Source organism: Ctenocephalides felis, unplaced genomic scaffold (assembly GCF_003426905.1).
Source record: "Ctenocephalides felis isolate EL2017-DRISC unplaced genomic scaffold, ASM342690v1 CF-g0.4_SCAFFOLD_01492, whole genome shotgun sequence".
Classification (NCBI taxonomy): Eukaryota; Metazoa; Arthropoda; class Insecta; order Siphonaptera; family Pulicidae; genus Ctenocephalides; species Ctenocephalides felis.
The window spans coordinates 42827724-42850106 of record NW_020537646.1 but is presented as its reverse complement, the minus strand read 5'-3'; the positions used below and the strand labels follow the sequence as shown (position 1 = coordinate 42850106).

General features: G+C 28.6%; 3 protein-coding genes across 3 annotated transcripts; 2 read left to right on the top strand and 1 right to left on the bottom strand.

The window, feature by feature from the left end:
• The first annotated feature begins 1993 nt into the window (after positions 1 to 1993).
• Positions 1994 to 7250, top strand: LOC113370429 (YTH domain-containing family protein 3-like). Its single transcript, XM_026611094.1, has 5 exons — positions 1994 to 2142; positions 2243 to 2267; positions 3868 to 4203; positions 4292 to 6240; positions 6833 to 7250. The coding sequence occupies exons 1-5, from the start codon at positions 2119 to 2121 to the stop codon at positions 6881 to 6883; spliced, it is 2385 nt and encodes a 794-aa protein (XP_026466879.1). The 5' UTR covers positions 1994 to 2118; the 3' UTR covers positions 6884 to 7250.
• Positions 7251 to 8455: 1205 nt separating this feature from the next.
• On the bottom strand, positions 8456 to 10416 carry LOC113370492 (acyl-coenzyme A thioesterase 9, mitochondrial-like). The gene is made up of 5 exons (XM_026611162.1): positions 10176 to 10416; positions 9485 to 9600; positions 9204 to 9426; positions 8849 to 9137; positions 8456 to 8789 (listed from the first exon to the last, which is right to left on the bottom strand). The coding sequence occupies exons 1-5, from the start codon at positions 10405 to 10407 to the stop codon at positions 8480 to 8482; spliced, it is 1170 nt and encodes a 389-aa protein (XP_026466947.1). The 5' UTR covers positions 10408 to 10416; the 3' UTR covers positions 8456 to 8479.
• Positions 10417 to 12260: 1844 nt separating this feature from the next.
• Positions 12261 to 20866, top strand: LOC113370471 (zinc finger protein 675-like). Its single transcript, XM_026611142.1, has 11 exons — positions 12261 to 12420; positions 12495 to 12673; positions 12898 to 13115; positions 13988 to 14113; positions 14348 to 14592; positions 15066 to 15186; positions 15672 to 15864; positions 17798 to 17903; positions 18272 to 18452; positions 18525 to 18678; positions 20143 to 20866. Exons 1-11 carry the CDS (start codon positions 12378 to 12380, stop codon positions 20350 to 20352), a joined length of 1776 nt encoding a protein of 591 aa, XP_026466927.1. The 5' UTR covers positions 12261 to 12377; the 3' UTR covers positions 20353 to 20866.
• Positions 20867 to 22383: the final 1517 nt, after the last annotated feature.

Sequence of the window (22383 nt, the reverse complement as noted above, 5' to 3'; positions counted from 1 at the left end):
ATTTCCTGGTAAGATAGGTAACAAAATAAGAAGAAAGCTGCACATCATATTCAAAACTCTTAATATCAGTAGGACAGTGTGCCGATTCTCAGGAAATCTTCATCTATTCCAATGAATAGAAATAAAATCATATTTGTCAAAAGAAATCATTTCCTTTAGTGTCTGCTTGTGCACTCACAATACACAAATCACAAGGTGGTACTTTTGATAAAATTGTATATGAATACAATAAAACACATAATCAGCAGCTTCTATATGTTGCATTATCACGAGTTACCAACATTAATGGATTGTTCATCATTTCTAAAACAACGACAAAAAAATTTATTATGGAAGAAAACGGCCAGCAGGATTAATGGAACTTAAAAACTGAATTCCAAAGACTTTCAACTTGTAGATTAATAACACAAGAAGAAAAATTGAGTGAGATAATAAGTTGAACGACATTTAATTGTTTTCCTTTAACTGCCAAAGTTTACGAGCTCATTTGCTGATCTGCAAGATAAAGTGCTACAACGTTGTACGTTTGTTATTTTCGGAAACTTGGATTAATAATGAAGAACGAATTGATATTCAGAACTATACTGCGTTACTCAATACAAACGATCGGACTCAAGAGCAGGTGGTGTAGCTGTCTATTCATGTTCAGATACTCTTCATAATGCCACTCCTATGCAGTTTCTTGCGCCAACAATATTACTGGATATTCCTAATGAAATTACACAAGTAGGTGATATTACACAAACAGAATCAAACATTAATTATAGTCGTCCTTTACATTTCTCCCAATAAAAAACATATCAAATATTATTAAATTTCTTCATCAGCAGTTACTTCATTTTTTTTATGAGAGTGCAAAACTTTTAAACACTAATCACAACGATATACCATTAATTCTTGCTGGAGATTTCAATGTCAATTTTCGTTCAGAAGAATCTCAACCATTAATTGATTTTTTAAATAATAAATTTAATTTAACAATGAATAATTCTCCATTTGAATCAACCACAAGATATGGCACGACTATTGATGCAGTTTTCTCCAGAAATGTACATAGTTTACAAAGCAAAATTTATGTCTCTCATTTTAGTTATCACAAACCTATTATATCATATATGAAATATGATAGCAATTAATCTATCGATGTTGTTTTAAACTGTGTTATTGATGTTATGTGATTATTAATAAATGATTTTTAAAATTCAAATATGATGTTTTTTCTATTTTTATCTTAATTGCCTACTCATACAATATTAAAAGTTTTACTTCAATCGCGTGTGATCCTTACGCGCACTCTTTTTTTTTATGAAAGCTTGAACTTTTGCTTGAAGTTGTTAATAAATTAGGTTCATTTCTACGAAATATATTTTTGTAAGTTTATCTATTTATCTGCTATATTGCAGCATTACATGAAATATCAAATGTAAACAATGAAAAATATATACACTGCCTTTATTTCTCTAAACTGATTTTTTGAAATATTAAATCAAATATTTATTTGCTCCATTGCTTGCTTGTATTGTAGTAGAAAAAAAAACAAGAAAAATTCATGCAAGAATATAAAAAACTTGGGTGCATTAAAAACGTGAAAACTGTTAAAACGTTAAAACGAAAGTTTGCATTTACCATAGATAAATAAACATCAACATAAAGTACAACATAGATAAATAAGTGTGTCACAGAAGTACAGTTTATCATAGAATGTATTGTACACGCAATCGTCGACATTGAATTACGCACATTAAATTAAAATTAATTCATGACAAATATAATTAATTAATAACAAGTGATTTAACGAAAAGCGAATACCAAATCATACTCTACTGAGATTCATATTTTGATCCCAAATATCTAAATAATTAATGCTTTCTCTGGCAACACTAAGAAATAACAAAACAAATGTGAAGAAATAATTTCTCCACGTATTCTTATTCTCTCCCATTAATGTCGGCCATTTATGATAACTTATTATCAATAACTATAATTTCTAACTTAGTAAATAATAAAATCAATATATTGTTTATGGTGTAAAATTGACTGTTGAAGTATATTTGTGTGCTAAGATAAGTTTGTGTAATCTTAAGATACTGTATTGAAAAGACAATAAAATTGTGGCCAATGTCAGCAGGCGTGTCAGATCAGGTACAAAGTGTGAAATAATAATAAAATATGGTTAAAATAATGAAAAATTACTGGAAATATATTTAATAAATCTTCAATACTTCTTTTCATGAACTTATAGCGGATGAAAGGCCAAGGCAACCAAGGTAAAGTACACTTAATATTAGACTTTTTGTTATTTCTGTTATTAAAATGAATTCTTAAGTTATTAACTATAAACTATACTAAATAATTATGAAAAATATTCTGTAGCTATTATAATATATTGTTTATGCAGATAATTATTTGTTTAACGTGATAAAAATAGTGAAATGTATAATGTTGAAAATTAAAAGTTGTGCAAAAATTTCTTTCCCCATTGAAGCAACAATGAACTAATATTAATCATATGATTATCAATTGCGTGCAATATTCGCTCTGAATGTTTTCTAACTTTCAAGTATTTTTTTGTTTTATTTGAATTGTTTTGTGAGTTTTTAAAAATAATGTGATTGTTCTTTCTCTATTTAGACTTTAGTTCATTGATTTATTGTTATCTGTTGTTATCAATTGAAACTTTTAACAATTATAATAGATTTTATTTTTGAAGAATTAGTTACAGAATATTTATGTTGGAATTATTATATATAAAGTAATATGACTGCTTTACTTTTGTGTCTACTTATTGAGAAAGTAAAAGTTTCAGAGAATAAAATGCACTTAAATTTCGGACTATCAATTTATCCAACGGCAAATATTGAATGAAATATGTTTGTCTTAATAAAACATCAAATATATTACAGTTTCATAACATCTTATTAAAATGTATTAAAATCATTCTCACAAGATATTATAAATTAGTGTTTTAGTAACAATTTTCATCAAGGAATACAAACAGAATAGATTGATTTAGACAAGTAGATTAGAAATAAGAGTCCTTATATTAAATAAGGATGAAGATTTAGTTATATCTAATGATTCCATTTTTATTATTATTTTTTTTTTGACCTAACATTAGTTACTAATGTACATAACTAATACAAACATTTATTTATATAGCATTTATTTTTCCTATTTGTTATTGAATAGTTTATTAGTTTGTAGTTTTTACTGTGAAAATGATGTATAACACATGATGAATGACGTCTAATAAAGCATTACAAAATCTACTATTTGTGAGATATAAAAACTTATAGTTACTCTATAGACCAATATTTTGGCAAAAATAAATTAACTGCTGTTAACTACATTTGATTCAATAATTTATTCAACAACTATATTTTTATCTGACCTATTCAAATAAGACGTCATTTTCCTTGTTATTTATTGAAAGTTTTTTTTATTGAAAATGCATAAAATAATTGATTTCATTGAATAAATAATAATATTTGAAAGATTTTTATGTTTAATTTTATACGCAATGATAAATCTAATCTGATCTAATAATATTAATGAGATATTACATATCTTGTACGTGACTTCCTTCAATTTAGCCCATTGTGCTCAACGTTTCCCAATACTTTTTTATTATGTATTTTGTTAATTACCAAACTTCAATTACGTTTATTATATGTTTTACCTGCATATTATAGAGACCATTTAATATTAAAATAAAAAAAAATAGTGTGCAATATCATAAATGACATAAATTATGTAATAGATCGAAAAGAATTCTGTTTGCTTTTATATTAAGCGTCTCGAATCAAATTTGATCAAGTAATAAAATATTCTTTATTACTTATGTTACTCAATCGTATTTGAAATTAGCAGAACATTTAGAATCTGGCGGCGGCAGCAGCGAAACTGATTTCGAATCATGGCGTCATCAAAGCGGCGGTGCATCGCATACTTCGAGCGTGAACAGCGGCAACCACACAACGAGCGGCGCGGCGGGCGCTTATTCGGCGACCAGCGGAGCGGATCATTACGGTCAGGCGGCCGGCTATTACGGCACGACTACCGCTGCGGGTACGGCCTATTCTTACCAGGCGTTCGGTGTTAGTGACGGCACTTGGTCTAATGGTACCGCTGCGGCTTCGGGCGGCGATCCCATGACATTTTTAGGTGGCTACGCTACTCATGATAGTTATGGTGGAGTCGATGGTTAGTTATGGAGTACACTATTTTTTTACTATTATGACGTCGTAGTGGAGACACTTGATCAGTCATATTTTGAATACTATTTTTTCAGCTTTTGCTCAGCCTTCAACTTTTAATTATTTTCCTGGCAACGGTGACTATTCTACATGGGGCTCTCATAATCAGCAGCGTAAGCCTCATTATGATGACTACTACCGTACAGATCAGAGTATGTATGCACAAAATCCTGGCTTGGGCATGCCTGATTCGAGTCTTGGGCTTAAAACAATGGAGCATGGTATGCAGAATCTTAATCTGGACATGCCCAACAGCCTTCATGGCAATCAAATGCTTCAAAATCCTTCAATGGGACAGATGGTATCAACATCTATCGGAAATAAAGATAAAGATGGTTTGAAAGATAAAGACAATTTGGTTTTGAACCATGGTGTTTCAAATTCTGCCCCTAAAAAGATGACATGGGCTTCCATTGCTAGCCAACCAGCAAAGCCTCAAATTAGTACTCAAAGCACAGGTTTGAAAAAGAAAGGACCTGGTATGCCACCTCCACCTATGATTCCCGGGAAACATAACATGGATATTGGAACATGGGATACATCTAATAAAAATGGACCCAGTGTACCACCACCACCTCCACCTGTTCAAAATGTCCCTCCCTCTCCTACACCACCACCATTAACAACACCTGCTCCTGCACCTGTTCCAATAAAACAGCAAACATCTACAGCATCTATGAATAGTGCTCCTCCAGCAGTGAACAATGTTAGGCCTACATGGCAAGCAGTAACTGGGTTGACCCAAAATCAGCAAGGACCACAGGGAATACCTCACCTGAGGCCTCAATCAATGAATATGGCGAGGAATATATCACAACCAATGCAGGGTCAAACTCAACCACATATTATGCAGGCAAACCATGGATATCCTTCTCAACCAGTAATTATTTCTTCACACATGAACCAAAATATGAATATGCCTCCTCATGCAGGAATGCTTCCAATGACAGGAAATCCAGTACAAAGTGGGCCTATGGCCAATCAACAAGTAATTCAACAGCAACCCATTTCCCTTCCATTGGTTCCTCATCCAGTTTTAGATGAGTTGAGAGTGAAAAACAATTATAATCCTACAGAGTTTGATTTAACCGCTCCTAATGCTCGATTTTTTGTTATAAAGTCATATTCTGAAGATGATATTCATAGAAGTATCAAATATGAAATTTGGTGCTCAACAGAACATGGCAATAAACGATTGGACCAAGCTTATAGAGAGCGCGAAAAGGTTAACGGTGGAATGGTTTACTTGTTCTTCTCTGTTAATGGATCAGGACATTTTTGTGGAATGGCACAGATGGTCAGTGCAGTGGACTATTCTAGCAATTCAAGTGTGTGGTCGCAAAATAAGTGGAAAGGGCAGTTTAAAGTGCGATGGATATATGTTAAAGATGTTCCCAATGTCCAGCTGCGTCATATTCGCTTGGAGAACAATGAAAATAAACCAGTGACAAATTCAAGAGATACACAGGAGGTGCCACATCCTAAGGGTCAGCAAGTATTACGTATTCTGCATAGTTACAGACATTCTACATCTATTTTTGATGACTTTATTCATTATGAAAAACGCCAAGAAGAGGAAGATTCGAGGAAAGTGCCAGTGCAGCATGAAATGCAAAACAGTGGAAATTTTGATAATAAGGGCCATGGAGATTACGGGAATGATCATAAATCTTCACATCATGGAGGATATGATAAACATAGAGGAATGCGTGATCATCAAAATAATAGTAGTGGCAATTATCGAGATCGAGGTAATCATGATATGCATGGTGGATATCACCATGATAATCATCAAAGAATGGACAGAGATAATCATCATCAGAGGATGGATTCTCGTGATAATCATCATCAGAGAATGGACTCTAGAGATAACCACCATCAAAGAATGGACTCTCGAGATCACTATCGTGATGGACCACGAGGTCATAGGGATCATGATGGTGGTCATGGTGGTCACAGAATGCATCATGGATTGCATCCAAAGGTAAAAAATAATTATCTTAAAGTTTCATTTTGTAATCACATTTGTTCATCCTTCAAATTAGAATAGTATAGAAATTATTGAATAAAATCACATTGTTTTAATGATATATATGTATACGAAATTAATCATACTTTTCAACATCAAATTTAAATACCTTCAGCATATATATATATATATATATATATATATATATATATATATATATATATATATATATATATATATATATATGTATATATATGTTTTATCCTATTTTTTGGGTATAATTTTAACAATGTTTTATTTAAACAATTTTTCAATTTACACCTTTCTCTATAATGAATATTTGAAAATTTCATATATATTATGGATTTCTGTTTTTATGATTATTTTTTTTTATTATTATTTACTTCTAGTTTCAATAATCAGATTACATTAAAATATATAAGTTGACAGTGTTAAAAATCAAAACAAAGAAAAAAAGGTAGAAGAAAATCAAAAAGAACTAAATAAATTAATAACTGATAATTTGCAAAATAATTTTATTATTAATAATAACAGTAATAATGATTAAATTGATAAAACTAATTCTGTATATTTTTATTAAATGTAGGATAGGGGAGAACATGGAAACAGAGGTCGTGGACGTGGAAGAAATCAGTAAATGAACTGCTACCGAGTCTGTAGATGTAAAAGAACAAACAATTAGTGTTATAAAATTGTCCTTTTATTTGAAAAGTTAACTGTGGAGACGACATGGATTATAATAGTGATTAATGAGCAGTTCTTCACAGTGATATGTTTATACAAATTAAGTTTTAACTTGTTTTAAAAGAATACCCGTTCAACTGCGTGCTAAATTTAGACATTTCTGAAAAAATTGTTTTTTTTCAGCAAATTAAAGTAAAAATGCGGACATATAGATCTTCAAGAAATTTATGAAAAGAACAATATTCCTACTCGGATTTATATGACTGTTGTATAAATTTTTGAAAAGTTTTATGGATAAGATGTGCCAGTTTGTATCAATTTCAGTTTTCCTAATATTAATTTTTCAACTTTTCATAAATGCACAACTGTGGACTCTTAAAGTGTGCAATTGAATGGACATTAAAAATATCATAAACTCAAAAAATAGTTGAATTTAAATAAAAAAAATTAGTGAATTTTTATAATGAAAATATAAACATTTGTTAAAGCATTATTTTAGACAAGTTGTACAACTCAAGTGCGTCATATAATTGTTACCGGTAACTAAAATGTGATTAGTGAATGTGAATTGAAAATTAACATAACCATTCAAAAATATCTTTGCAAATTAATGAATCATTTGAAGAGTATACTTCAGAAGAAAATATGACGCCTCAGTATGAGAAGAACATTACATAGTTGGAACAATGTGAAAAATTTATTTAGATATTGGCCTCCAAAGTGTGCTTATTTTTCATAAATACTAAGAAAAAATTTATTTGAAAATTATTTGGCTTAGGATCTTAACATATGTATACAAATAAAATTATTTTTAAGAAATGTTTTGAAATGTTTACAACATGAAAGCTTTAGATGAAATTTATTCTTAGTAATTGTGATAATAACGCATTGTTAAAAATTTGTAATATATCATATATTATTAATCATCTTTTATTAGCTAATTGAGTTTTCACAATAAATGTTAATAAGGCTGCCAATTGTAAAGAGAAGATTATTTATTATAATCCGCTAAATTGTGACATCATAAACAAATGTAATTTTAATGAAGGGTATATTATTTAAAATTTTACAAGCCTGATTATAATGGTGACTAGTATTTGGCAGACAAGGATAATTGACTTTGATTTTTTTTTGTTATTACTTTATTATGATTCACTAACTTATATTATTACACTATAATTGCTGTTTTAATGGGTATTGCATTATGATAATGAATATATTTAAAATAGTTACAGAATAAAAATGATTATATTACCATATTTTGTTGAACAATATTTTGCAATATATAAAATAAATTATGTTGCATTTATCCAGTAGTTATTTTTATTATTAAAAATACAACTTCTGCTATTATATATATATATATATATATATATATATATATATATATATATATATATATATATAATAGCAGAAGATTATGAATCATATATATATCATATATATATATGATTCATAAATATTAGTCATAACAAGGACAATTATAAATAAGTACAATATTGACAATGTTAAGTATTCCATTTGGCAAGAAAGTTGAAAACTATGGCATTTATACCCCTAATGTGTTAAGATTTTTTACATGTTGAAATCTTCTTCGACCATCAAGGTACATCATGGCTTCATGATAAGTTTTTGGAATAACCTGTTGCATCTTATCAGGAATGGAATATGTATAATGAAATACATTTGTTGTGTTGCTGGAGCCAGTATTTGGATCATATACATCAGTATAAACCACTATTTGCATATACTTAAGCTCTGTGTATACTATATATGCATGCATTCTCAGTAAAGAAGATACATCCACAGGCTTATGGAAACTGATATCACTGATGTGCTCTAACTTTGGCCGATGTTTACTGTAATTAAATTTTATGTTTTTTTTTTACTTATCTGTTACTATTTGTGAAATACTTACCTATGAAGATAACCTGCTGCCCATGAAAGTTCCAGAGCATGTCTCATCAAAAACCCACCAAATACTTTATTATGAAGATTTCGATCTTCTGGATGGGAAAAAACTAAATTTGATAACTTTGCATTTTCCATCCACATAGATGAAGGAGGTAAGCTACGTGAAGTAAAGGATTGATCATTTGTTTCTATTGTCTGTATGAACAAATCATGAATAGTACGCTGCTCTGATTCATTTGGTATGACCTTAAATAATGATTCTTGAGAAATTTTTTGCCTCCTCATCTTGCGATCTTAAATAATATTTTGAAATTGAAATAAATTGATTCATGAACTTATAGAATAAACACTCAAATTACTTAGGCCTCCTTCAAAGATTTGTCTCTCTTCATCTGTACTGGGTTGCAAAGGATTCACAACCGCTGCTCCAGTATTTGAAGGATTTCTAGCAGCCATTAAAAATAATGCACGAGTAATTTTTTGCCATGAACCATGGGATTGCTGTTCTAACCACACAACTACTTCTACTGATGATTTTCCTACCCAACTCACATGGCCTGACAACCTAATATCAGCATCATGCTAAAATTATATAATATATAGATTACAAATATATATACTCTAGTAACAAATATTATACCTTCGGTATATAATCTGTGAAATCTATTTCATCGACCAATACAGTTACTAAAGTATATGGCAATGGTATACCTTCCTGCAGATTTGGTATAACTAAATGCTTATTGACAACCCACACTAAAATTTATACAAAAACAGCAAATGTAAAGGGCTAAATAGTAAGTAAATAAATTAAAATGTGCACAAAAACTCTAGCAATTATGGTTAATGCTATTTTTGTTCAACTTGGAGTTTAGAAACAGCTATTTAAACATCAATTATTTATTTCTGAGATATAAGAGCAGAAAAATTCAAGTCATAAATGTGTTATTGACATTTTATAATCTATTCATCTAAGGTAACCAGAAGTCTCGTTCGGCCGGGATAAAAGCAATACTTGTCCCAGATTATCCCAGTTTTTTCGAAAATTAATAGGTAAATAAGCAAGAATTATGAAAACGATTAAGTGCTCACAAGACTCAAAAGCAACAAAAATATACAGATCGGAAATATAACATATAATATATCATAAGTAGAAAAGTCAAAATAATAATCAAATAATAAAATTCTTACTAAATCTGCAACTCTGATTAAAAAACAAAATTATATAAAAAACTGTTTTTCTACTGTAAAAAAAAAAATATGGTCACCTTAATTCATCTTAAATCTATTTAAAAATATAGATTTATTTTATAGATGTATTTAAAGAATACCAGCAAATAAGTCCATATCTTCCATGAGCCTCCCTAATCTAACATGGCCTAAAAATGTTACATATTTATCTTGCAACGTAGTATCTGAGCTCAGAGGAATTACTGCAGAAGTAAAACTATCTTGCATTGAGCGACTAGGAAGTTCTGATTGAGATTTGGGTGTAAATTTTGCTAAGTGTTCTCTAGATTGTAATAATGGTTTAAAACCTGGTTCCACTCCCATAATTCTCATCAAACGGTTTTTCACTAAAATTATTTTAGTTAATCTCAATTTCAAAGCTATAGATAATTATGTATAAATAACAACTACCATCTTGCATAGTATCATTAGTTTCTTTAGTTTCTCTGGTAGAATTCAATGAAAGAAATCTGCACGCAGAATATTTTGGCCTAATTGAAAAATAATCAGTTATATTTTGCTACTATATAAAGATGTTATTATATTAAATTTAAATTTTCATATATAATACAAGAGTGTTTAAAAGTTCCCACTATTTAATGCGCAATGTGTATTTAAACATCGGAGTTATTTTGTAGGTCAAAAAAAAAAAAATGATACTAATCCAGAAATCCAGATACTAGTAATAGGTAATAGTTTTTAACATATGCTTATTAATAACTACATCGGAAATTAATATATGTATTAAAACTAACGTTTTAAAGTATAAAGCATTTTCTAAATATCTGCAAACTGATTTAGTTATAATCGACATTTTTGACAATTAAGGATTAAACACTTCGAAAAAAATACACCAGTTTGATAAAGCAATAATAGTTATGGCACTAAAAATGAATCACATATTAAATAAATTAAAAATAAAATTCATTCTAAGAAGTACTCTATTTCACAAGATTTTAAATGTGACAGACGATAAGTTTGACATTGACAGTTCTATACATATATGCAAGGCCATAGATAAGGAACTTATGGGCAAGGCCATTAAATCCAATCATAGAACACGAATCTAAAATCTGCAAAGATGTTGGACTATAATACACCAACATTCAAAAAAAGAAAAAAAAATGAAGCACCAAATCATAGATAAAAAAAGAGTATAAGGACCAAATCACCAAATGCACCAACCATATTAATATTATTCTTACTTAATTAATATGATTTAACCATAATAAATGATCATGATTATGCTTATTTATCTATGATCATGATTCTTTTAAAACAGGCGCTCTGGTGTCCACTTGAAGAACTGTAAAAGACATAGGTGAAAGACATGACATATGAAATCATATTCCAATATTGATATCATATTGATAGCATATTATATCATATATAGCATTATTATATCATATTCTAATATTGTTCAGGTATTTCAATAAATGATACTTGAAAATTTATAGAGTATATGAAAGTATAAAAAGGCAGTTTTTATTTTCACTCTAAATAAGCCCCACACAAATATTTATATATTTATTTTAAATATCCACTGGGTAAAGGATTTTGTTCTTTGGGATATTTGCGATAAATAATTAAATAGTTGTTATCATTATTATTTATAATGATTTAAATATTTACATAAAAAAGATGTTTTAGATTAAATTAGATGTATGTAAAGAGATCCGCTACTAATATCAAAGTGACTACAAAAATTATCTTAATAATATCCAAAACCACATTGTTAAATTTTTTTTTGTTTATTCTTATATTACTGATAAATTAATTTAGCTTCTAATTTTGGTTTATATTTTTTTTCTTCAATTCATATTGATTATTAATTAAAAATTATCTTTGCTAGTCCGCCATTTTGATACAGTCCGCATCAAATATTAGCTTTTTCAGTTTGACGTTTTCTCCTGTTTGTGTATAAATTTTGCGTGCGGCTGTAAATACACTATTACGAATCTGTCGCAACAAAAATAATGTTTTAAATTATTTAATTTATATTTAATTGCTATACAAATATATAATTGAGATGAATGTTGCAAGATCAAAACATTTGCAAGAATTAAATAATTATATGAATGAATAAAATATATTTTGATTTTATATAAAACAACATATTTTGATGTCTTAATAATTTCTTTAGAATAAATAATAAATTTACCACTGTTCTAATTGTTGTGAAGCAATAATATTAAAATTATCAGACACATACTACACTAGTTTGTTGGTTATTGTATTGTTTCTTCTTGTGCTATGTATTTATAATTTTTAATGAATTGTGTACATAAACTTCTAAATCAACAATGGAGGAAGCAGACTTGATCGAATTAAAACTTGAGGGAATAGGTCAAATTAATTTCCTACGATAAATTTTTCAACATCAAAGTAACTATTTAATTCATCATTTATTTTAATTATAGATGAACTTGATATAAAAGATGGACAATTAGTTATAATAAAAGATGCATTTAAGCAAAAAGACAATGAGAACATAAAATTTGATAACTGTATCACTGCATTTCAAGAGGAAGTTGAAAGTTCACAACCTAAAGTTAAAAAACATCGATCAAGAGTAAATGTAATTTCGAATGAATGCCAGGTACTTTTTTTTTATGATTTATAATATTAATTAATGAGAATTTTGAGTTCAAAAGATTCCTGAGAAACATTCATATTGTTTTTTATTATTTTAAACTATGCACAATGAGATTTTGAAAAAATGTCATGTTTAAGTTAATGAGTTAAATTTTGAATACTCAAATGTTGTATAAAATATTATCAATTTTTATATTATGTAATGAATTTTTCAATATCAAATTATAGGAATCTATGAAGAATTATATAAAAGCACAATCAGAATGTGAAGACGATAGTGAATGTGAAACTGACATATGTTCTGATGAAGAATTAGAAGGTGTTTCTGACTCAGAGAAAAATGATGATGGTTCACTTAATGGGACGAAGCCAAGAGATAGTTGGGACACATATCCTTGGCTATGTACTGTTTGTAGTAAGAAGTGTGAGACGGTTATGGAATTAAGGTAAATGGTCAATGGTCAACATTTATTTATATGTTTTGTTTTTAAAACTTGTATGCTTGATGCTAGTGAAAAGAAAATAATACACAATGAAATAAAAAACATACTACACAAAATTCAATAAATGAAACAAAATATACTCAATACGAAAGAATAAAAAAATCTAACATAATACTAAATAATTAATTTTGAAGTATGTGATATAACATTGAAAAAATTAAGTGAACTGCCTTTTACTGCAAATTACAAAATTTTGTTTAAAAAGTTTGGTATAGAATAATAAAACGTAAACCTTATCCACTATTAATTCACTATTGGCATTAAAATTAGCCATAAAATTAGATAAAAACTCTTTTGCTAATATGAGTTAATACAAATTAAAAATATTTACAAAATAACTAAGATTTATTATTATTTCAATAATACTAATGAAGAATGTTGGCCAAATGTCTGCACAATTGCCAATTTTCACTGGTGGAAATTATATTTTATTAATTGAACAGTTACATACAGAATAAACCAATACAGAACAAAAACAATACTTCTTATTTTTTATGTTATTTATGCATATGTTTGTACAGCAATCAATAAAACATGTACTGCAATTAGCAGTCAATATAATCATATCTAATGTGTAGTATTTCACAGTTCTCGATCTGTTCTCAATTGCAATTATTACAAAAGTAATTATGTTGTATTTATATTTTAATTTATAATAACATACTTAACTCAAATATAAGATTAGTATGATTGTGAAGAATCATACTGAGGATAGATATTTAACTAGAAAGAGAGTGCATGCAGTTTTAAAAATCTTTTATATTAAATTTTTATTGCTGCTTCTTATTCATGTCATAGTTGATATTACATTTTAGATCACATTACTCAGAAATACATCGCAGTTCTCCAAAGTATATGTGTGCAGATTGTACAAAGCCATATAATAAATATCACACATTTATCAGTCATGTGCGGGCACATAGAATTCATCTGAGATTTTGGTGAGTTTAGGTACCTTTTTCAATCGTAATTTATATCAATCCCTTTTAAGTACATTGGGTGTTTAAATGGTTATATAGACATTAACATTTTTGTCAAATATAACAATTATAAGTTATGTTATTAATATCTATAAAACGAAATTACATAAAAGTTATAAAATGCTTCATTTCAAAATATATTCAAGATATGATCATGAATAATTATGCAAACTTTTAATTTTTATCTGTTTCTAGTTGTGACATGTGCAGTAAATACTTTGCGAATCGCAAAACTTTAGGTTTGCATAGGTCCCAACACTGTGAAAAAAGGCCTTATATTTGTAGAAAATGTGGAAAAGGTTTTAGAGCACAATCAGCTTTGCAAGTTCATTCTCGTGCTCATTTGCCTGATGAACTAAAAAATAAATATCATTGTGATCTATGCCCCAAGAGATTTGGTACTAAGCCTAACCTTATGGCTCATAAAAGAATACATTCAGGTAAGATTTATTTGCATTATTCTAAAAAAAGCTACTAAATGGGTATAAAATTTGATAAATGTCAAGTAAATAATTCAAATTAAAATTAAATACAATTAATGACATTAATACAAGATTTGGATTAATTAAATGTCCTCCTTCACATTCAATGTACATTTTGAGGAAAAGTTCTATGTATTGCATTTATATGAATCTTATTTGATTTAGTCTTCAAATAAATCTAATTACATAATTGCTTATTTCTTTTTTTAACCCATTGATTTTTTGCATTCTGTCACAACACTCAATTTATGAATATAAATGTTTACTGAATGTTTGAACAAGTTGTATAATTATATATACAAAATAATATTTTAAAACAATGTGAAATTTATAATATTTAGGTACTAAACAATAAGATATTCCCCATTAAGTTTTAAATAATTACTAAATGATAAAATGATAAATATAGAACTACAACGTAATTATTTCAGGCATTAGGGATTACACATGTGACCAATGTGGTAAAAGTTTTATTCAGAAAGGGAATTTAGATAACCATATGTTAACCCATATGAATTATAGACCATATAGCTGTGATATATGTGGAAAAGCGTAAGTATATATTTTTGGTTATTTACATTCACATTAAATTATTAATGATTTATCAAATTGTTAAATTGTTAATAATTTATCAAACTTTTTTTTTAAATATTGAAGGTGGTATTCTGGTATGGGACTATGGAAATTTTTTAAATAGAAAAATTAAATGTTGATAGTTTTCTCAACGTTCGTACATATTTTAAGTAATTTAACAGCTAGGAGTTTATATTGAAAAATTCATTGATCTAGAATAATATTACTATGGTATGATTTACGGACAAGTTAATTTTTTTTCATAAAATAGCAGCTGCTGATCAATCAGCCATATCTCCGAAAATAATTTTATTTTTTGAAAATCTTGCACACAAATTCTTGAGCAGAGAATTTGAAAATATAAAAAAAGTATTTTAAAAAAAATCTAGACCAGGATTGAAAAAAAGATTAGAAACTAATAATAGTAATAATAATGACTAAAAGTTTTATATTTAAATTTGTAGATTTAAAACTGCCATGAGGCTCAAGAAACATGAAACCGTACATTCTGGTCTTAAACCTCATCAATGTGATGTGTGTGGAAGACAATTTAGAGAGAGGGGCACTCTTAGAGAACATCATAGAATTCACACTGGAGCTATGCCGTTTTCTTGCGAATTTTGTGGGAAATGCTTCAGATTCAAAGGCGTACTGACGGTAAAATATTGCTTTATTATGTAGTTGATTTTTAAATTATTTTTAACTTCCCAAAAGAGAAGTTTGTTTTCATAAAAAAATCCGATTCGCTAATTTTATGTTTTCTCGACGTTTCAAGCCATTCTGAATCGAATGAGATCAAATTTGGAAAAAGTTTGTGTGTGTGTGTATGTGAACAGATTTTTTGCCGTAAATCAACGTTATCTCAAAAACGGCTTGGCCGATTTCGAAAATTTAAAAGCCATTCGATGTATCTCGATGAGAACCAGCATTTATCCATTTTGCGCGACGATCAGCCAAGTCGTTCCTTTGTAAATGGCAGAAAAATTTTTCCTCCACGTTTTAGCTCTTAATTCTGAATAGATTTTAAAAAGTCAAAAACTGTTCGAAAAATATTGGTTGGGAATGATACTGATTAATTTTAGGTAAAAATCGACCGAGCCGTTTTTCTGTAATTAACTGTTGAAAAAACAAAAATTGCCGATTTTTATAAAACTTTTTTTGGCAATAGATATCATGGTCTTATCAAACGTACTAAAATGATTAATGTTAAAAATTCATCAAAGTTTGAAAAAATATTATAGTCAAAATTTGTGTCAAAAGTTGCTTTTGTGATGCAATGAGTCAAACCTACAATTACCTACAATTCAAGAACATATATCAATGGTTGCCATTAATCATAAGAACAGAATTGACGTCCTAACCTGTCATGTCATTTATACCAGGAAGGCCAGCTGACCAGTATCAAAAAAATAAAAATACCCGGAGACCTAATATAATTTAATTAACTATAATACTTTCATTTTACTACATTTTATTGTTTTTTCCCCTTTTGGTTTTAGTTTTTTTATTATATCAGCTCTAGTAGATACTCCTCTGGGGGTATCTAGATAAATAAACATAAACGGGGGTATCTACTAATTTGTAAATCACAAATTGTAAACAACTCGTCAGCATTCTCTGCTAAAAGTAGTTATATATACAGATGGCAGAATAAAATTAAAATTTAAAAAATAATGAATCAAACATTGTCAATTCATTAAAATTTAAAATAATAAAATAAAAGCGTACGAGCACGTGCCGGTGCAATATAATTAATTAAAACTGTAATTAAAACTATAGTTAATTTAAATGTGTTTGAGAAAATTTTATTCGAAATTGCAATGATTAGATGTAATTAAAAGCGATAACTTTATTTTTGAAATAAACAGTTGAAAATTTTATCTAAATATCTAAATTTGAATTTTGGTTGATTAGTCAAATCTTACACATTTCGGGAAGTTCCTGCCTTAAGGCTATATGCCACTTTCAACTAGTTCATTCTAATTTTTGTGTAAGTATGTGTTTCAATCCTTTGTATCATTAAGGAAAAAATATGCATGTGTGCATCTGTAAGTGTGTATGTGTGATATACATTTATTTCAAAGGATTGGATTAATTAATTTGAATGGTTAAAATTTTTTATAAATTCTCAGAGCTCTTTTATTTTTGGAAAAATCGGTTGCATTCATGATAGAGACTAAAGCGGCATACAAAGTATAACAGTGTTATCAAAAATTATTCCATTTCTGTTCTGGTGCCAAATCACTGCACTCGAGCTTCAGAGCTGATTTTTTGGATAACGACTCAGACTGCTTGATCTGAAGCGCGACTTAATAAAATATTTAAAATACCCATTTAATATTTCAGATTGTTACCATCCTTATAATATGTATCTGGTCTATAAAACAAAATTCTGCACCATTCTTGCGCACTATTTTGTAAAAATAAAAGATAAAAATAAATATCGTTTATAATAATTATATAATATGTAATATATTATATATTTAATATAATAGCAATAATACATTTTGTTATTTCATTGTATAAATTATATATATTTATATATATATATATATATATATATATATTTATATTTATATTAATATTTCAGACTCATCGCAGGCAGCATACTGGTGAACGTCCTTACTCATGTCTTGAGTGCCAACATCATTTTACAAATTGGCCAAATTATAACAAGCATATGAAAAGAAGACATGGTAATATTAATAGCAGTTGTAAATCTAGATATAAAACAATATACAATATATAATTATAGAGAAAAAACACATGTTGAAATAATTGCAACTAATATAATAAATCACATGATACTATTGAAGGAAAACAAAAATAGTTGGAAAAAAATCACAATATGGGTAAAAAATTTTACTCATATTGTGATTTATTTTTCAACTATTTTTGTTTGGGTAAATTTTTTTACCTATATTGTGCTTTATTATTTGCTTTATGCTTTACTATTTCGGTTATGTAATATTTTTCTAGAACTAAGAAGTCTCGCGATTTTTATTAGATAACTTTGCTATTTACCACAAGTTTAGTAGTGATTAAAATTATTAATTCATTTCAGGTATAAACACCAGTGTAACTGTGAGAAAACCGCAAACAATACCACCAACTGGAATGCCTGACCGATCTAATATGATGCATATAGTTCCTACTATTCACAATAATATGCAAGGAACTATAGTTGTACCGCAACATGATAATTCGGAATTTATTATACCCACGATAATGGAAGAATCTCAGGAGTAAGAAAATTAACTTATTTTTGATGTATTAACTTTTATTATAATGAAATAATAATGTACTTTCTTACACAGTGTGATAACTAATTCAAACACAACTCAATACATTAATCAAGATAATCAGACAACCTATAGCATAACAGCGCAGCCACAAATACATGTTGCTTCAATAGCAGAAGCAGTCAGAAATCAACAACATGTTGTACTGCAACAAAGTTTAAATGCACAGGTAATTCAATATTTTATAACAGAAAAATTATGTTAAACTTAAGACTGAACTAATCTTTGACAGAAGACTACATTTTGCAAGCTGCTTTCAGTTTCATTGAATTGTTTAACATTTTATTAATTTTAATCTGACTTAAAAATGCTTAGTTAAGCGTAATGGAAATTTTTTTAGAGAAGTTTTGTTCAAGTATTAAAATGCTGAATTAGCAAAATGTGTTTGTAATGAGTAAATTTGTGACTGACTGCGAAGATAAAATTGATCTATTTCTAGAACTAGATCTATAATTTCAGTAATTTCTAACACATCATTGAATTATTAATTGACTTCCCAAAGTAGTAGTTTGTTTTCGCGAAAAAACCGATTTGTTAATTTTAAGATTTTTCGACGTTTCAAGTCATTCTGAATCCAATGAGATCAAATTTGGGAAAAGTATTGTGTATGTGTGAATGTGAGCTTATTTTTGACCTTTCGTCGACGTTTTCTCAAAAACGGCTGGACCGATTTCAAAAATTTAAAAGCCATTCGATGTACATATCTCGATGAGGACTCACATTAATTAGTTTCATCGGCAACGATGGGCCGAGCCGTTTCTTTGTAATTAAATGTTGCAAAAAATCTTACGTAGACGTTTTAGACCACAGCTTTGAATCGATTTTAAAAATTCAAAAACTGTTCGAAAGATTTGGTTGGGAATCGCATCCATTAGTTTTTGTTAAATATAGCCTGATGAAGTTCCGTACAGAGATAGATTTCGTAGTCTACGAGAAGCGCGCTTAAATTTGAATTTTTATAATACAAACTGGCGGCATTATAAAAATTCATCAAAGTTTATAATTTCGTGAGTTTGAGCGATTCTTATCAGAATATATGCGAAGCATCTGTACGTTCTATGGTGTTTACATCTTCACTCAAATAAAATATTTTTTTTGAAATATGAAAAAGATGAAATAAAATATGTTAAACAACTTAATTCAATTTTTGCTATTACATATAAATAAGTGTTTCAAAGATTTCAATTATTTTTAAAGAAACTAAATCATTATTTTCGAAATAAACAGTTAAACATTTTATCTATTATATACTTAGGCTATTATTTACACGTATCGGGAAGCTTATTATCTTTTAGCGCCAAATGCTACTTACAACTAGTTAAATTATAGTAGTAGTGCATAACAATGGGCTATTTTCAATTGGAACATATTTTTGATCTATATCTTCGAGTGAAAATTGACATCGCTGCTGTACAATGCCACGATGACAATTCGAAGTCACGACCGTGCCACACGAGTCCGTGAGCTTAATCGTTTTTCAGTTAGAAAATTTTAGTTTTTATTATGATATATTATTAAGTTAATTGAAATTTAATCGTTAATTGATACTCACGTTTATATCTTCAGTTCTTTTTATACATATTTTAAGTGGTACAAATTCACATCCGAATTATATTAATTTTATATATTTTAGTCAATTCAGCTGATAAACACTCAACCAGCGCACAGTCAATTGATCTCAAATGGAATGGTGTGTTCGACAGCCTATGCAACCACACCAATTGTTAACTATATTGGCTCTGCAGGAACTGCAGCTGTACTTGGGATATACAATCTCCAAGGGCTCGATATATCTACAACTGATTTATTACAAACTGGCAGCACAATACAAGGTCATAGATAGGATTAGATTATACATGCCCCAATGCCATAAGTCTGTGAAAAAAAAATTTTAATTGATTCAATCGAACGTAATTAATCTTATTCTCTATACTATATAAATAGTACATAGCGAAGCTAATTTATGATTATCAATATTGTTACTTTGTCATATGTTCCACATAAATGATTGTACTATTACTATTATTATTGGTGCTCTGTCCGAAGGCAGGTCCATACATGAGCACCACATTTGATTTTTTCCGTACCGTGTCTTGTGCCTTGGCTTTCAGTGCTCATTATCAGTATTTTTTCTTCCAGCGGAAGTTGTCCACAATCAGAAGTTTATTCGTCTTCGTCATTTCAGACTCTCTATTTTTCCTTTGAGGACGGCATGCAATAGATATTCTTTTCCTAATAAGAATTTTACTAGATCTATAAGCACAATAATTAGTATCTTATATAAAACTCATGACCGCATTTTTTTTTCAAGAGTGTAATGTACTTGTTTTTTAATAATGACTAAAATAGTGCAGTAAACGGAGCGTTTTAGGTCTGAATTTTTTTACTGTGCTCCGAATTGAATGAAATTTCGGAATTAGGTTCATCTTACCCTCAAGTTCAAAAGTGAAAACATTTCGGGTTGCGCCATCACCCCCCGGGGGGATGACACCCCTTCTCAATGGCGTAATTATATTTTTTCAAAATAACGTCGGAAATCGATAGAAGAACTAATTATAAGAATAAAATGTCTTCTATAGTTTTTCAAAAAAACTAATACTTTTCAAGTTACTCGCCACTAAAGATTCATATATTTTTGACGTTTTTCTTCGTTTTTTTGCAAATATCTCCTAAAATATACATTTTAACAAAAATCATGTAATGAACAAAATAATGTCAATAAAAATCTTAATAAATCGGTATTACATAAAGTGTTCTAGGAAAAATATTAAGCAAGATTTGATAGAGCAAAGTCGTTTTTTATTTCGTTCAAGATTTAATTGTTGTATTTAAAGCCATCTAGTGTCGAGGTTTTACATTTTATGCATTTCGGTGAAATTGGGTTTTATAGTGCTCAACATAAGCTTTAAAATGAGTGCTGTTACAAGTTTTTTACGTGTAAAATGAGTGAGCTATCATGCAAATAAGAAGCATATACGAAGATTTTTTCTTTTAAATCATATGGTTTAATGAGCGCTATTTCCACCAGAATTAAAGTAATTCACATTTCATCTAGAATTCACTTCATTATAGATATCTTGATAGATTCTAGCAGACTCACTACTTTAGTACAAACTATTTTCAGAAAACCCACGATTTTATAAAAACTTTTTTCTCCATTTTTTTTTAAAATCGAAATTATTTTCATTATATCTCAAAAAGAATAAAAGATACGTATAAAAGCATATAGATAAAAATCAAAGGGATCTTTCTGGCTTATTATTGTTTTTTATTATTTTTCTTTCACACAAAAATTGACAGAGTTATGAATGTTTAAAGACTGCGCGGCCGCGCAAATTGAAAAAAAAAAATTTTATAAAATCGTGGGTTTTCTGAAAATAGTTTGTACTAAAGTAGTGAATCTGCTAGAATCTATCAAGATATCTATAATGAAGTGAATTCTAGATGGAATGTGAATTACTTTAATTCTGGTGGAAATAATTACGCAATTGAGAAGGGGTGTCATCCCCCCGGGGGGTGATGGCGCAACCCGAATTGTTTTCACTTTTGAACTTGAGGGTAAGATGAACCTAATTCCAAAATTTCATTCAATTCGGAGCATAGTAAAAAAATTCAGAGGTTATACCCTTTTTTCCTCTCCGTTTACTGCACTAAAATTATTGCACTGAATTTCACAATGATAATAGTATAAGAACATGTATTTGCATAAGTATGAAAATTAACTTTAACAAATCGTTAGAGTTAATAAAATTGTTTTTTTTTTGCAGACTTATGAATTTATCTATTATGGCTACTTTCTTAGACTCATTTATAAGTTTCAGTGATATTTCAGTTTTTTATTTAACTATTATGAGTTATTGACCAAGATATTGAT

What these genes read in the sequence shown, in the direction of transcription:
- LOC113370429 (XM_026611094.1), top strand. Translation starts at nt 2,119, where the DNA reads ATGTCAGCAGGCGTGTCAGATCAG. An exon ending in CAGCAGGCGTGTCAGATCAG is followed by an intron (nt 2,143 to 2,242) that starts GTACAAAGTGTG and finishes ATGAACTTATAG; the next exon opens with CGGATGAAAGGCCAAGGCAA. An exon ending in GAAAGGCCAAGGCAACCAAG is followed by an intron (nt 2,268 to 3,867) that starts GTAAAGTACACT and finishes ATTTGAAATTAG; the next exon opens with CAGAACATTTAGAATCTGGC.
- LOC113370492 (XM_026611162.1), bottom strand. Translation starts at nt 10,407, where the DNA reads ATGAGAATTATGGGAGTGGAACCAGGTTTTAAACCATTATTACAATCT. An exon ending in AATCTTTGAAGGAGGCCTAA is followed by an intron (nt 9,138 to 9,203) that starts GTAATTTGAGTG and finishes ATATTATTTAAG; the next exon opens with ATCGCAAGATGAGGAGGCAA. An exon ending in GCAGCAGGTTATCTTCATAG is followed by an intron (nt 8,790 to 8,848) that starts GTAAGTATTTCA and finishes ATTTAATTACAG; the next exon opens with TAAACATCGGCCAAAGTTAG.
- LOC113370471 (XM_026611142.1), top strand. Translation starts at nt 12,378, where the DNA reads ATGGAGGAAGCAGACTTGATCGAATTAAAACTTGAGGGAATAG. An exon ending in TCATAAAAGAATACATTCAG is followed by an intron (nt 14,593 to 15,065) that starts GTAAGATTTATT and finishes TAATTATTTCAG; the next exon opens with GCATTAGGGATTACACATGT. An exon ending in ATAATGGAAGAATCTCAGGA is followed by an intron (nt 18,453 to 18,524) that starts GTAAGAAAATTA and finishes TTTCTTACACAG; the next exon opens with TGTGATAACTAATTCAAACA.